The sequence below is a fragment of the Bactrocera oleae genome, chromosome 6, assembly GCF_042242935.1.
Source record: "Bactrocera oleae isolate idBacOlea1 chromosome 6, idBacOlea1, whole genome shotgun sequence".
In the NCBI taxonomy this organism is placed as follows: Eukaryota; Metazoa; Arthropoda; class Insecta; order Diptera; family Tephritidae; genus Bactrocera; species Bactrocera oleae.
Window position 1 is genome coordinate 20,014,160 of NC_091540.1, and position 15,823 is coordinate 20,029,982.

At 35.7% G+C, this 15,823-nt stretch overlaps 1 protein-coding gene across 9 annotated transcripts in view; it reads right to left on the reverse strand.

Moving 5' to 3' along the window:
• Positions 1–15,823, reverse strand: part of LOC106619204 (RNA-binding protein 6) — a 425,212-nt gene that overhangs the window by 52,170 nt on the left and 357,219 nt on the right. For all 9 annotated transcript variants that reach the window (XR_011397026.1, XM_036360378.2, XM_036360376.2 and 6 more), the window contains one exon: positions 13,004–13,052. Coding sequence is in view for 8 of the 9 variants with exons in the window: in XM_036360378.2 (XP_036216271.1) it covers positions 13,004–13,052 (49 nt within the window). In the remaining variant the exon portion in view is untranslated. The remainder of the gene's footprint in view (positions 1–13,003; positions 13,053–15,823) is intronic.

The window sequence follows — 15,823 nt, forward strand, 5'->3', positions numbered from 1 at the left end:
CGTAAGAGTTTCTCAGACAGAAAAATGTACCATATAATTAGTCCCTTTCAAATATTATTTTGATCACAATGAGCAAGTTGACTTGCGCTGGCTTCATCTGGTTCGCGGTGGCTCATTCGAAACTCACTTGTTGTCGTGTGGCTCCGGAGTTAAATTTTTGGCCACCCTTGTTACATAGTATAATATATATGTAGTATCATATTTCATATACGACTCTGACGCAATGCTTAGTTACTGTTAACACACTCGTACCTCTGACATCATTCACTTTTCGTAACATACAGGCAACCGTGACGCTGTCACATTGTCATATATTTTTTACTCAACCTTCTGTAGATGATTTTCTGCTTGTCAGCAGAGAATGTTGCGCCATTTTAAAAATATTGACAAGGAAACGATGGACTCTTCGGGCAACAGCACGCCAACCGACGTTGCACTAACTTTGTTTCATCGGCAAATGTTACTTGTAAGAATGCGGGAAGAAAGAATACGAAGAACTGTGTCCAGTTGTTACTGATACTAGCGTGTTTGACTTAACATCGAAATGACATGTCGAATTCAACGACATTGTTTTATGCCAGCCCGAAGTTACAGACAAAGCAGCTACATTGGATATTTCTTGCACATAAGGAGATGATGAACACATACATACTAGACAACTTAAACGATTAACACGCAAAAAAGCAGAGTTTAGTTTTCGTATCTTCTCTGCATCGCACCTTAGCAAGCTGTTAAGATAAAAGGGAAGTGAAAAAGATGCAACTGTCGCAGCCTTCTGTATTGACAAACGCGACGGAAGCGGAAATGAAAATAAAAATGAAGAGAATTAAATTTTATGAACTGCCAAAATAAGATGTTGCCAGTACTATAAGTCTATGAAATTGAATATTCTAACAGCTGCGCTTGCGACCAGAGGGGTTGAAAAAGTTTCAATGAAGTAGAAAAATGGGTATTTGTTTCAGTTCTATACGTAATTGACTCAACCGGATGGCGCATCTTTATTATGTGATTCGCGTTGGCATAAAGTAAATATTAATAAAAGATCAGAATATTTGTTTAGCAATGAGCTCTCATCGTCTAGATTAAAGTTGTATGACGTTGCATATGCTTGCTAATCTTGAAAATATAATTTTTATACAATTAGCAGGGTACGAGTAAATTAAGTCTGCCACCAAGTTCGTAATACCCAGAAGGAGACGTCGGAGACCCTATTAAATATATGCATACGTATGCGATCCGTATGACGAGCTAAATCGATTACGCTATGCCCGTCTGTTCGTTTGTCTGAACAAGTCCCAGTTCACTGAAATTTTGCACACGTCCAATTCTTCCAAAGAAGCTGCTCATTTGTCGGAACCGCCGATATCAGACCACTATTGCATATAGCTGCCATATAAACTGGACAATCAGAACAAATTTTTTGTAAGGACAACTTTTTATTTGACAAGATATGCAATTTGGTATAGATTGTTACAAGTATCTCAGCTAATGCTACAGTATGGAAACTTTTTACGTGTCAAGGGTTTTATAGCTTCGCTGTAACCGAATGGGATTACCTTGGATGCAAAAACAATTATTAATTTCAAAAACTTTCTTGATATTCAGCTTCTTAAAAAGGGGAATTCAAAAATATATGTAATACAAGGTACAATTCAAAAGTTCCAGGACTTTTTAAACAACGCGGCTTCTAGTGGCGCCATCTGTCTGAAATTGTTATCCCTCAATTGTGTATTCTTCAGTGTTGTCGTATAAAATTTATATAACAGCTGACTTGTATAACAGCTGAGATATCGCGCTACATGTGACATTACATTTGTAGTGTCGGTCGGAAAATGAGCATCGAACAAAGAGCCAACATTAAGTTTTGTTTTAAACTTGGTAAAACTTTTACCAAAACTCATCAAATGATGAAACAAGTTAATGGCGATGGCTGTCTATCCCGTAGCCACATTCACGAGTGGTTTAAACGTTTTCAAGAGGGACGGGAGGACTTGGAAGACGACGAACGTTCGGGCCGGCTAAAAGATGTTGTGAACGAAAAAAACACGGAAATTGTGCGTGAATTCATTAAAAAAGAGCCGAAATCATCGCTTAAATAAATGAACTCGGAATTATCAATATCCGCTGCGTCGATTTATCGTATTTTGACAGAAAATTTGGGCCTCAGAAAGGTTTGTGCTCGATTTGTCTCGCACACTTTGAAACAACACGAAATAGACCTCAGAATTCAACATTCAAGAGACATCATTAAAGAGGCCAAAAAGGACCCAAACTTTTTGTATTCGATTGTGACTGGTGACGAAACATGGTGCTTTGAATATGAGCCCGAAACCAAGCGAAAGGAAACCGCTATGCTGACGTTGATGCCATCCAAAAGGAGACGACCGCCATCCTCAACGCTATACCGACAAATGACCTAAAAAAGTCATTCGAGAACCTTCTTGAACGTGCAAAACGTTGTATTCAGGCGGAAGGAGACTATTTTGAAGGCGACCAATAAATTTTTCAAAAAAAAAAAACAAATAATATTCGTTTTTTAATAACAGTCCTGAAACTTTTGAATTGCACCTTGTATAATAAAATATGTATGTATGCATGTATCGCAAATGCCAACTGTTTTTCTCGTGGAACAGTTTATTGAAATTTGGATTTTAGTTTTTAAAGAATACACACTTAGTCACCCCTTCTGTTACCTTGGAGTTAAAAAAAAACAATATTTTTGTTTTTATCTGGAATAAGGTTGGCCAAAATGATATATTATATGCGTATATGTGATTGCATGCAAGTGTGCATCAAAACAAAAATAAATAATATGAGACAAGTAAGGAAGGCTTCAGTTCGGGTGTAACCGAACATTTCATACTATGCAACATGCACGGTCAAAGGGGCCTAAATACCTTCAGGTGTTGGTAATATTACAAAAATGTAGCGAAAAGATTCAACTTCATTGTTGGACGCAATGGTGAATGGACTACAACCAAATTTGGCATCAACTCATTATGCATGTTAACTTATTTTGAAGGCCACAGCCTCCTTTAGTTTTATTACTATATTTTACTTCCCGTCAGCGAAAATTATATTAAAATCATTGGGTGCAGAGAAATAGAAGTGATGATTGCATTAATTTTTGACATTGCTCAGGTATAGTTAAGAACTTACTTTAAAGCATTGTATAAATCTATCCTCTAACGTGTACAATCCCCAGTACCAAATTACAGTTTTTTTAATCTTAATTTAGTGCTTAGTTATGGCATTTTAGATGTTTTTGGCTAATGGCGTTTTGTGGGCGTGGCAGTGGCCCGATTACGCCCATCTATAAATGCGTCCTTACTTTTTTGCCAAGGAACACGTGTACAAAGTTTCATTACGATATCTCGATTTTTACTGAAGTTACAGTTTGCACGGACAGACGGACGGACAGAGACTCATCCTGACTTTAACTCGTCTTGTCATCCTGATTATTTATATATACATAACCATAGATCTAACTCGATTATTTTTAGGTGATACAAACAACCGTTAGGTTAACAAAACTATTATACTTTGTAGCAACATGTTGCAAGAGTATAAAAATAGAAAAACTCTATTGCAACCACAGCTTGAGGCAAATTCACTTGGACGCTGCAACTTACTTGCCGGTTAGTTGATATTTTGCTAAGCTATTGGCTGTCTAGCCACAGCGCCACCAAAACATTGCGTCGTAAATAGTTAGTGGCGCCAAGTGTGGTAAGCGCTCACCTAATACCGATTCCAAGCCGCCTTATATGCAGCAAAGTTCTAAATCAGTGCAACTTTGCACTTTTCACCCCACACACTAGTCTCGCACTAATAGCGGAAAAAATTGTTTACAGATAAAAGCACAGTCTGTTGTATGATGTGGAAGACGCAAATCGCTCACTGTGCACTACACGAAACTTATGTAGCTGTGCCCAATTGCGGAAAAACTCGGAAAGAACAGATGTATATATATGTACATGCATATATTATTTAGCAGTGCGTAAGTAAGTACGCGTGTATGCGCGTCGACGCAGGGCGCTAGGAAGGAGCGCTGCAGACTTTTAGCATAACAAGTGCTTTCTTTGAGAAACATCTGGAATATAAGGTTACAAACATAAGTATTTACTTAAATGACAGCTCTATCTAAACGTTATGTATGTAGAAACAAATTTACAATGGGAAAAAAGAAAAATACGTGAGCGCTGGTCAAGCGTTACAGAGTAGAACGGTCTTCGAAAAATGCAAAGGAAACCACTTAAATATGTGTGTAGCAAGTTTAGGCCGCCTTTGAACTCTTTTAAGACCTGAAATGTTGGTTGTCAGATCTTCACGGAAATTTTTAAGTAAAATATAATTTGAAAATAATCTGCTAAATGGAATCAGTTCGTCACGCTGATTGTTTTTAATATTTATATGGTCTTTGACGTTTCCTTCTGGGTATTACAAACAATACCCTGTTTAGTGTATACGAGTTGTGTACAAAGGAAAAGATGATCTTTAATTCTTCGCGGGCTGAATAAATTCGATAATCGATATTTTGTTTTTGTTAAAATCGAACACACATGTTTAACATTTGCATGCATTAGGAGCCAATTTTGATTAGAAGTTGGTTTTAACAATAGAAAAGGTTAGTCACGTTTTTGTGTGCCCTTCGATTTTTGACTTTTGAAAGAAATGGATTAAAGAATATGTATTAAATTTTGCGTTAAAAATTAAGTAAAGTACTCCAAAGCTCTTAAAATATTGACTGTGGCGTTCGGTGAGTCCACTTTGTCTCAAAAAAGTATGTCAAGTGGTACAACACTATCAGAAGGCCGAGAACATGTTGATGACGATGAACATCCTGGAGGTGCGACCACGTCAACAAGCGAAGAAAACATCGAAAAAGTGAAAAAAGTTTTTCTTGAAAATCATCGAATGACTATTAAGGAAGTAGTAGTAGTAGCATACGATGTTGGCATATCAATCGGCTCTGCCATTAAATTTTCTCGAATGTTTTGGGCATGAAACGTGTGGCAACGAAGTTTGTTCCGAAATTGCTAAATTTTGAGCAAAAGCAATATCGCATTAGCATCGCTTATTCATGATTTTTTGGCCAAAAACAAAATCAATCATGCCTTAACCACCGTATTCACTAGATTTGGCTCCCTGCGACTTTTTCCTATTCCCAAAACTGAAGAAACCAACGAAAAGGAAAGAGTTTTGCCGCAATTGATGAAATCAAAACAGAAGAGCTGATGATCATGCCGAAAAGCGCATTTCAGAACTGCTTTAAGGATTGGAAAAAGCGTTGGCACAAGTGTACTATATCCGAGGGGGATTACTTTGAAGGGGACAATAATATTGTTGAATATATTATATAAGTACGTTTCAAAAAAATTGAAAATTCACCTTTTCCTTTGAACACACCTCGTATAAAGGATGGTCAGGGTGGTAACCATGTCATAATTAATATAACTATTCCTCGAAATAATAATTTGAAAAAAAAGCTTTTACTTCTAAATCTTATTATATGTTTTTAGCAGTAACTATTTTTTGTGATCTCAGTGTCACCGTTGAACTAAATTGAACTGAATTTTCTAAAATTTACCAATAAATGGGTACAGCAAAAGACATCACCCATTTTACTCTAAAATTCCAACGTAGACTTTTAATAGGATCTTCAAGCCTGATATTAGTTTTTAAATAAATTAGTTTTAACAATATTTGTACATAACAATACTTGTATATACTACTGTATTTTTCCAATCGAGTCTGAAAAGAATTCGCTCTTTTTTATTTTACTGTCATGTATGGCATACACACCAACTAGTAGGTAATTTATCGATCGATGAAATTCAGTTGCCTCTAATAGCTTTATTTTTGGGGGGAATACGAGTGCAAGAATAAATGTACATGACATAATATGGAAATTCAAAGGCATTTCAAGCAATAGCTACCTGGAAATGTATACCATATTTCCTATTATTATTTATTGCATGCATACATACAGACGTCAGACAGATTGTATAGCGTGTGGATTACGTCAGCGCTTATACTCGGCCAAGGTGGTAGCAATTGTCTTTGTATTAATAATTTATTTGCTCACTTTTCTTGGCAAAAAATTATGATGGCCATATTCGCCACTTCCTCGTACATTCACACTCGCACTTGTTCGCACAAATGCTATTCGTGTAATTATTTTGCTTTGTGGTGTACATTTGGTACACCTGTAGTTTAAATACATCGCTGACATTTCTTTATTAACTTTGTTAAAGACACAAACCGACAAATACTTTATCAATCATCCATAATGCCGCAATTTACTTTCCAGCGGATGACTGCGTAGGCGAGTGGAACGGCTGATCCCTTATTGGCCTTCGTCAATATTCTTCCTGTCTTGGTGCAGCTGTTTATATTAAATATCATTTTGAATATTCCATTTAAGCAATTTGACCACATTTGGTCTTAGTATTGATTGAGGTAAACTTCTACTGCAAATAATTGCAGTCGTTTTGTAACCGAGTCAGCAATTCGGTGTAAAACAGAACTGTTATATTCTGAATCTATAGTAGTCCGATCTGGAATTTTTTTCAGACATTTTAGCGTTGCTTTAGGCAATAATCCATGCCAAAATTTCGTGAAGATATCTTGTCAAATAAAAAGTTTTATGTGCTATAGTAGTCCGATATCGGCGGTTCCGACAAGTGAGCAGCTTCTTGGTGAGAAAGGACCCCGTAGAAAATTTCAAAAATTAAGAGATTAGTTCGCGTTTATACAGACGCACGGACAGCCAGATGGACATGACTAAATCCATTCAGCTCATCATGCTGATCATTTATAAATACATTTTAGAGGGCCCGACGTTTCCTTCTGGGTGTAACAAACTTCGTGGCAAACTTAATATACCTTGTTAAGGGTATACAAATTCTTACATTAAAGGCGGTAAAATCGTAAATTGAAAGTTTATATATATATCTTATATATATTATATATATATATATATATATCCGGGGTGTCTATATATATATCTTATCTATAGTTTTCACCCGATCAACCTACATACCATGCAAGGGACTTCGAATTCAGCTTTCTAGGAAAAAAATGATTTTTTTTTAGCGGGACAGATGCTCGTGTGTATTTAGTCGTCTTCAGGTGCCTTAAAAATTTAGAATAAAATTAATATACATGTAAATACTTCTAAAACACTAATTAATTTCTTTTATCACTCTCATTTCTTGACTACTCTTACGATATCGTTTGACTTAAGTCATTAATAGTGGTGAGAGAGAGAAATAAAAGGGTTTTCCTTAAATTTTCCTTTTATTTATTTGTTTTTAGTTTGGCCTAAACCTGGCAACACCTTTCCAGCTAGTTCAGAGGTGAAAGGTCTCAATATAACCGAGACTCGTTGTGATTTACTCTGCGACAATGTAGCAGAGCACCCATTCCAGGGCTCTTTTGTTTCTATTTACATTCGTAGTGCACATATACCCACATACACGTCACACATAGATACTGCCTTCTTTCTGTAATTGCAGTCTATCGATCCAAATGTGTCAGTAGTAATACACAAAATGGCAGTAAGCTTAGAATGAGCAGTTAACGAACGAGTGGGCAATTGCTAATAATCAACATGTATAAAAACGCGAAAAGGAAACGGCGAGAAAGTGTGAGAGTGTGGCAAGGCATACGCGGCAACCGATTTACCTTAAGTATTTCATTCATAAATCATGAGATGGTGCCTCAGGCAATTCTCGCAACCTTGCGTCAGCCACACAACCCCCAGTCGAAGTAACAGTTATGGCCGATTCATTCATTTTACTTTTTAACGGCACAGCAATGCAACGAACAATACCAACTATATGGAAAGAAAAAAGAATCGCTTTTGCAGGCAGTAAATATTAAATTGAGCCGGAGATGGCTGCGTTCCACGTAAAACGAGAAACTTGGTGGGGTGAGGGTAGAAAGCAGGAGGTGAAACATCGAAAATGCAAGTCTGTCGTTTCCTGTTTGCCCCTCCTGTGTAACGGCAGCGCGCTGGTAGGCTGTTAAATAATATAGACTTGCACATAGGCTGCAGAATGTGCTGTGTGCGGTGTCAAGGGCACTTAATATTAAAATTGAAAATTTTGTTTTCCGCTGCAATGAATCCCAGTGCCCAGCGGCGCGCCGATTGGAACGGAAGATAGTTATGAGTTGCCGCTGAATGTTTGCAAAACGACTTGGCACATTCCCTTACATATACTTACATAAATACATTCGCGTATACTATGTAGGAAAAGATAACAGCTCCACATTTATATAGGCACACTCCCATAACCAGTCGCCGAGTCACCTATTTATATCTTTGTATGTGCTGCGGGAATTTTTACACATGTGCGAAACTGTTGGCAATAACTGCAGTAACAAACAGTCGCACAAAAGCATTGTTGACAAAAACTTTCACATGTGCCACAGCAACAGCAATAAAGGTAACAAAAATTGCAGTAATAAAATGTGATCAAAATCACGAGCGCTTTTTGGGTGTGCATGTTTGTGTGAGCTGTCGGCTTTCTGGTTGTTTGTTGGTGTTTTCCACCGCCAATTCAATTTATTCTATTAAAACTCGGTCGTTGCATATATGTACATATATAATTAAATACAAGGAAGTGTGTACGCGAAATCACTCAATGACACAATACCAGATGAAACCGAAAATGGTAACTTTTAAATAATTCTATTTTTTTAACATGATCGAATATGGGAATGTTTCGAAATAAATGTACAAGTACAAGTACAAGACAAAAAAACAAAAAAACATTAACATCGGTTTCACTGAAGCTAATAATACTATTCACAAATATAAACGATTCTTTACAAGCACTTCATTCCGATCATTCAGTTTGTATAGCAGCTATATGCTGTGAATAACCAGCGATTATTCAACTTCTTTTACCCCAAATAAAAAATGCGTTTTGGGAGTTGACTAGAATATGTCTTGCCATTCCAGAGAAATCCTGCCGAAAAATATTTCGACAGACTTAAAAATGTAAAGCAATAAATAGCTGGGTAATACGAAATTTGAATGTGTATATATTTTTTGTGTTCCGCAGCTTTAGGGTATCAAGTTTACATTAAAAAACTTAAAAAAATCTATCTATCAATTGGCGGCTTACATGTTAAATTCAGTTTATTTTTAATTAAAAGTAAGTACAAACTAAACCTATTGTACTCGTATGTAGTATTTTTTGTGGTGTGTTTTATATTAGATGTACAAAAATTAGTATTTTGTCCGATCTGGCAACAATGTAAAATGATATAAAAGATGCTATATACAAATTTTATTAAAAAAATAACCAAAAATAGTTTAATAATTAAAAATAAGTTTCTTCATTTGAATATTTTACTTGAATATTAATTATTTAAATTACACCAAAAAATAATAATGAATTACCAACGCATGAATTCAAAGCAAGAACTTGTTTTTTTAACAACTTCGTTTAACATAGATTTATTATAAATTGCTCTTGATTTTATACAATAAAACAAAATTATCTTTAACAAAGTGTTAATGTTGTTGCAAATTCACATACATACATGTATTTGGAGCACTCCAACTCTATTTATAAGTTTCAATGTTGCAATACTGTGAAATGCTTCAAAAATTTAAATAAAAGTATTTCCACGTTGTTCTTTAAAATGCCTTTCAAGAGCATAATAAAAATTATTTTTAATCTATTCACTATTAGAGCCAATTAAATATTTTACAGTTTGAGTTTATATCATGTGACTTTATCTAAATGACCGTGAGAGTTATCTCTAAAAAATCCAGCTTTACTCGTTTTTCAATGCACATTAATTCAGTGTGTCATTCTTGGCTACAAAAGGGACTAATTCCGCTTTGGAGGCGAAACAATCGATGTGAAACCATAAAGGCAGGCATAAAGAAGATCTTTCAGGGTGTTATTTATTTGGAGTATAATTTTATAACAGGTAAGTGCAGAAATCACGACAAGCGTATCGAATTAATTTGAAATAAATTGTGTGGAACAGTAAAACCTTATTTCTGCGATTTGTTAAAGAACAGAAAAAGAAACGAAAGAGTGAGGGCGTAGTAAAACAATAATAAAAACAGATTACTTCTGTGGGGAATAAAATTTCATGTAGAATTTTTTTTTGGAAAGGGGTTGGAATGAAATGTATATCATTAGTCGACATACATATTAATGTCGTTTCTACTTCGCTAAACTGCCTCAACACACACACAACATCATCGATCTTTTAACATAATCTACTTTTAAATCTTTTATAGCTAAGTAGATGAACTAATGGGTTTCGCCGTGAATGGAATATTTTAAAGTTTAAGTTAAAAAGTAATTTAATTTAGAGCATAAAATTTATAAATATTAGCTGAAACTATAAATAAATAAAAAATTTGGAGAACCGGTTTGTCAAGTACATTGATTGAAGTTTATCAATAGTTCAAATATTTGACGTGGGTCAAGTACTCTTTCATGACTCGAACCTTCTAAATACCAAAAACTATGTTTTGTTATCAGTATTAATCGTATTCATTTACAGGTGCATTACTTATAGCAGAAAAGCGTATAAAAAAATCTTTTTTTATTAATTTTGATCGGTCAGTTTTGATGGCAGCTATATGTTATAGTGGTCCGGTCTAAACAATATGTTTGGATATTGAAGCGATGCCTGGGTTAATAATATATGCCAAATTTTGTGATGATACCGTATTTTCCATATATGCTATAACTGTCGGACCTGAACAATTTCGTCGGAGATTCCGATGCCTCGGATAATAATCGAATTTCTAAAGATACTTCATCAAATAAATAATAATAAATACATTCTCTAAAGGGTCTCAGGTCTTTTTTTTTTTGGTGTTACAAACATCGTGCCAAACTTAATATATTCTGTTCAGGGTATAAAAAGAAGAGTTTAACTTTCATTTCGTCTTCGCTTACCATAAACACTCTTCCTACTCTTCTTTTTCATGGGCAGAACTTAAACAAAAGCGTCTTCTTCTCAAGTGTACCAGAGCAACAGAAGCAAATCCAACGTTAACAGTTTGCGGTCAAGAAATGAAAAATAATGAAAAAAGAAACGATGTCGAAAAGTGCAGCTGCTTTCGCCGTCAGCTTAAAATTTAAAAAATGCACACATCCCATTAATACATTCACACTATTTACATAATCCAACGCGGCCATCATTAAAGCACCTAGGAAGCAGCCCAGCTGGCACACTCCCAAGTTGAGATTTGCAATTATTTACACGTGGTCTAAAAAATTTAACAAACTCAGCACCTGACCGTGGTCACAAGCCCATCATTACGTACACCGGTTACCCGCTACCATCAGGCACTAGGCCCTGAGCACCAGCAGTGCTGCAAACTGTGCTAAAGAAAATTGTAAAGAGTGCAAATTAAAGTGGGCTTAAAAAGGTAACAGAGCGTATAAAAAGTACACAGGCATGAAAATAAAATGGTGTTTGCGATGCATGTGTTTGTGACTTTGCGGTGGCTCTGAATGGGACGGTGGTGGATTAAATTGCCTTATTCGCATTTATCAACCCAATTGTGGTGCTTTAAATGCAGACGATGAATGATCAAACATTTATATATAAATGGGGAAAACAGTACTTGGATATGTAGTTTGTACGTTTAAGAGAGAATGTTTAAAGTGAGTTTATGCGTGAAAAAATATTTTCTCTGTTACTTACCCATATAAGAAGCTTTAGCTAGAACTCGTTCGGGGGTTTCTGGGAAATATGTATTCACACACTTCTGATTTTTATGGTATTAAGTTATACAGTTAATGATTAAAAAAATAGACGATAGAATAGACCATGTCTCAAAGGAATTTATTGATTGACGTCATCATGAAGTTAAATTTTTATGTTGACTTTGTTCAGTTACTGTTTGCAAAATTGCACTAAAAACAAGAAAAAGCATTTTCATCGATCAGTTTTAATGGCAGCTATATGTAATAGTGATCTGATCTGAACAATATGTCAGAAATTTTAGCAATGCTTTGGATAATAAACTCTGTCAAATTTCTGAAAGTACAGTTTGTTTGTTAGCTATTTGCAATAGTGGTCCGAAATCGGTACTTCCGACAAATGATCAGCTGCTTGGGAGAAAAGAACGTGTGCAAAATTTTTGTTCGATATATCAAATACCGATGGACTCGTCACGCTCATCACTTATACAAGTATACCTATATACTTTATAGGGCTTCGACGTTTTCTTCTGGGTGTTGCAAATTTCGTGGCAAACTTAATATACCCTGTTAGATGGAATTTATGTAATAATAGGTAAAATGTGTGTCGAAACCCGTATAATATAACTTGGACCAGAAAGGTTGAAGATAGCACACAATTTCTATGATAGAGCGTAAATTCTTTGGTCTGATAAAGTGGTGATGTGTGGGATTAATACTATTCCATCACAAATTGCCACCATCCTCTTCACCATATAAAAATCTCTTTCAGCTTCGAGAGCCTTAAAGCTAAACATGAAACGGCTCGAAATTAATTAAACATTAGCGAAAAAGTACCGCTGGCAATCATTCTTAAGCACGATATTACCAAATATATGAACTTCATGAAAAGTTCACACAACGGAATTCGGATAACTCCATTTTAGAGGAGCATCTCTAGGTACAACGACAGCTCGAAGGCAGTGGAAGCATTGATGCGACTTAGAAACAGACTTTCAGTGTCGTTTGAGCTTCTTTCAAGCCGAGGCCTTGCACTTGATGTGTGTTTATAAATTATATTACTGTTATAGGGCACGTGTATCTTTAGTGATAGCTAAGCCCCACTTCAGGCAGCATCACCATCCGAGATTAAATTGTTAAGACAATAACAAATTTCTGGACTTTGCTAAGTCAAAATATTTATTTATTCATGATTATTGAGATGTCATATAAACGAATGGGTATTTGGAAGAAATTTTGCTACATTTTGCTACATTATGGCGGAACCAATAGAAAAGTTCTTATATGAGCGCAGTTCGACCAGTACTTACCTCGGTGCCGATTGGTCTGCTTATCAAACATAAGCATAGCGTCCTCAATCTGCAATTAAAAGAAGAAAAAGATAAAATATAATCATGAATTATGTTTAAAACAATTACAGATATTTTCTTTGAAATTTACTAAAAAGAAATCTAATTAAGATATGGTATGATACATTAAGTGCTAAAGAGCGGGAGTTTAGAACTTGGACGCGAAAAATGCGAATCTGCCATTAGCGCTGTTCATCGTCGCGAAGTTGAGTTTCATTAAGTTTTGTCACTTTACAGCAAACTATTATGTCTCAATTAAAATAAAATAAATGTTGCCCGAGCTGCTGCTCTGTTGATTCATTGGTGGTCCAAAGATTGGGTGTGTGAGCTATAAGCTCATGCGTGTGTTTGTATGAACTTCGAGGGTGTTGATTGGTTTGGCGATTAAGTTGACGCAGCTGAGTTGTTGACCAAGGGAGACGGAAAAGCAAGTTCATCTGGTATCTTTTGAAGGTATGGCAGACAAGTGGATAACGTGGAAAGTAAGGATAGAGGGGGACGAGTTACTACTCAAATAGTTGGCAATTACAAGCAAAAACTGCACAAAGTGTGTTTTACAGGGTGTCCTTTTTGATTTATTTCATCGCCTTTCGTTATTATGGCTACTTAACTGCACGAATTGATTCCTGAGTTCCTTGGTGCGATCGGCGAATGTTGAAATTCTGCCCACGAGATTTGAACAGTCATTTTTCGAATCTCCTCCTGATTGTTATTAATAGAATAGACAAATATCGACATGTATATATGGTAGTTGTTCAGATCCAATGTTCTATGGGTACACCCTATTTACATATAAGCTGAAACTCTGACCAGTGTCATAGATTGGTGGTAGCAAATTCCCTTACATGGCGCTCATTTTGGTGCCAGAGCTATATCACTTTTTGTTTTTGTTATATGAACACGCTTCGTGTTCGTTGTCAACAAGTTCAGCAGCTGCGAAAACTTTTCCCATTATTCCAAATAACTGATAATACCTCAACTTGGTAGGCTACAGAAACAACAATAACAGTCTTCAGCATTTGGAAAGTAGGGGCCATTGGATACAGTTTTAGCTGCGAGTCGTGCCTGTTCGCTGCTGCTGCACAATTCCATAGCTTAGCGCAGCTGTCAGTTGTCTTCTCCTCTTTAATTAGTGATACTCTCTTTCAATTGCAACCATTTTTAGTTCAGCAAGTAAGGAAGGGCTAAGTTCTGGTGTAACCGAACATTTTATACTCTTGCAACTTGCAAGAATCAAAGTCCGGGAAATTCAAGTGCTAGCAAAACTTTATATTAAAAAATGTTGCTAAAGAATTAAACATCCCTTATTTGATGAAATCGTGAGTAAATTACAATCACATTTGATATTTTCTTGACTTATATTGAAGGCCATAAACGTAGAGTTAGTTTTATTGTTATTAATAATACATTTTTAAAAAAATTTGTCCAAAGAAAGAAATCATTTTACGGGGTATATCGGCGATAGATATGCATTAATTTTGACATTGCTCAGGTATACTCGGGAACATATTTTGAAGCAATTTTATATATAAATAACTCACTGACCGATAAACTGTTTTCGGCATAAAATTGTTAGAATAACGTAAATCGTTATAATTTAGATATGGCAGTTGGGGGTAGTATTGACCAGATTTGATAAATTTTTGCCATAATCACATACTACTAACATGCCACAGACCAATAAAATGCTCCCAGGGTTTAATTAAGGCACAAAAATACACTATTATGAGTAAAGCGCGCTCTCTAATTTAAGTGAGATAGCTCACATGTTGGCCGATATATGCGGTCCTTAAGTACAAAAATCTAAGGGAAAAATTGACACGATTCAACCCATTTTTGACATATGAACATACTATTATAAGGAAATGATCCTCTCTACATTATAATTGTATATCTCACTTATTGACCGATATTTTCGGTAAAAAGTCAACTATATGTACTTGGGTCCATATATTCGGTAACTAGGGGCTTGAACAGTTTTGGTTCGATTTGGGCAGTTTTTGATCCAAAGGTGGTATACTTTAAATGCATTATTCGTGCAAAGTTTTATCCCGATTAATTAATTTTTGCTTAATTTGCATACTAGGAAGTGAAAGATTCCTAATTTTAAAGTTGGTTATATGGGAAATTGTATTCCGATTTCGCCCATTTTTGTACTGTAACATAGGAATGTCAGAAAAACGTTACGTACGGAGTTATTGCACTTTTAGTGGTTTTAAGGTGGTGGAAGTTTGCGGGGTTATCGTTCGATTTCACGCATTTTCACACCGTCGATAGGGTTGCGAAAAATATGTGTCCTGAGTGGATTTAGTTATTATAGCTTTAGCGGTTAAGGCGGGACCACGCCCAAGTTTTCAAAAAATATTTAAACTGCAGATGTCTCTCCCTAAAGTGATTCATTATACCAAACAACAGTCCCTCAGTCACCCGGATTTCAATTCGTCTCTTCATTATTATTATTTTTATGTACAAAAGCCTATAGCTAACTCGATTAGTTTTGGGTGATACTATTATACTCTGTAGCAACATGTTGCAAGAATATAAAAAGTGACTTAATATCGCCCACTAACACTCTTTTTATACTCTCGCAACCTAGTTGTAGTTCAATATTAGTCAGTGGGCGTGGCACCGCCCACTTTTAGGTGAAAACCCATATCTTGGGATCTGCTTAACCGATTTCGGTACATGAGATTATTTTTATATCTCTATGATATAGTGTGAAAATGAGCGAAATCTGATTACAACCACGCCTACTTCCCATATAACACCCTTTTTAATTCC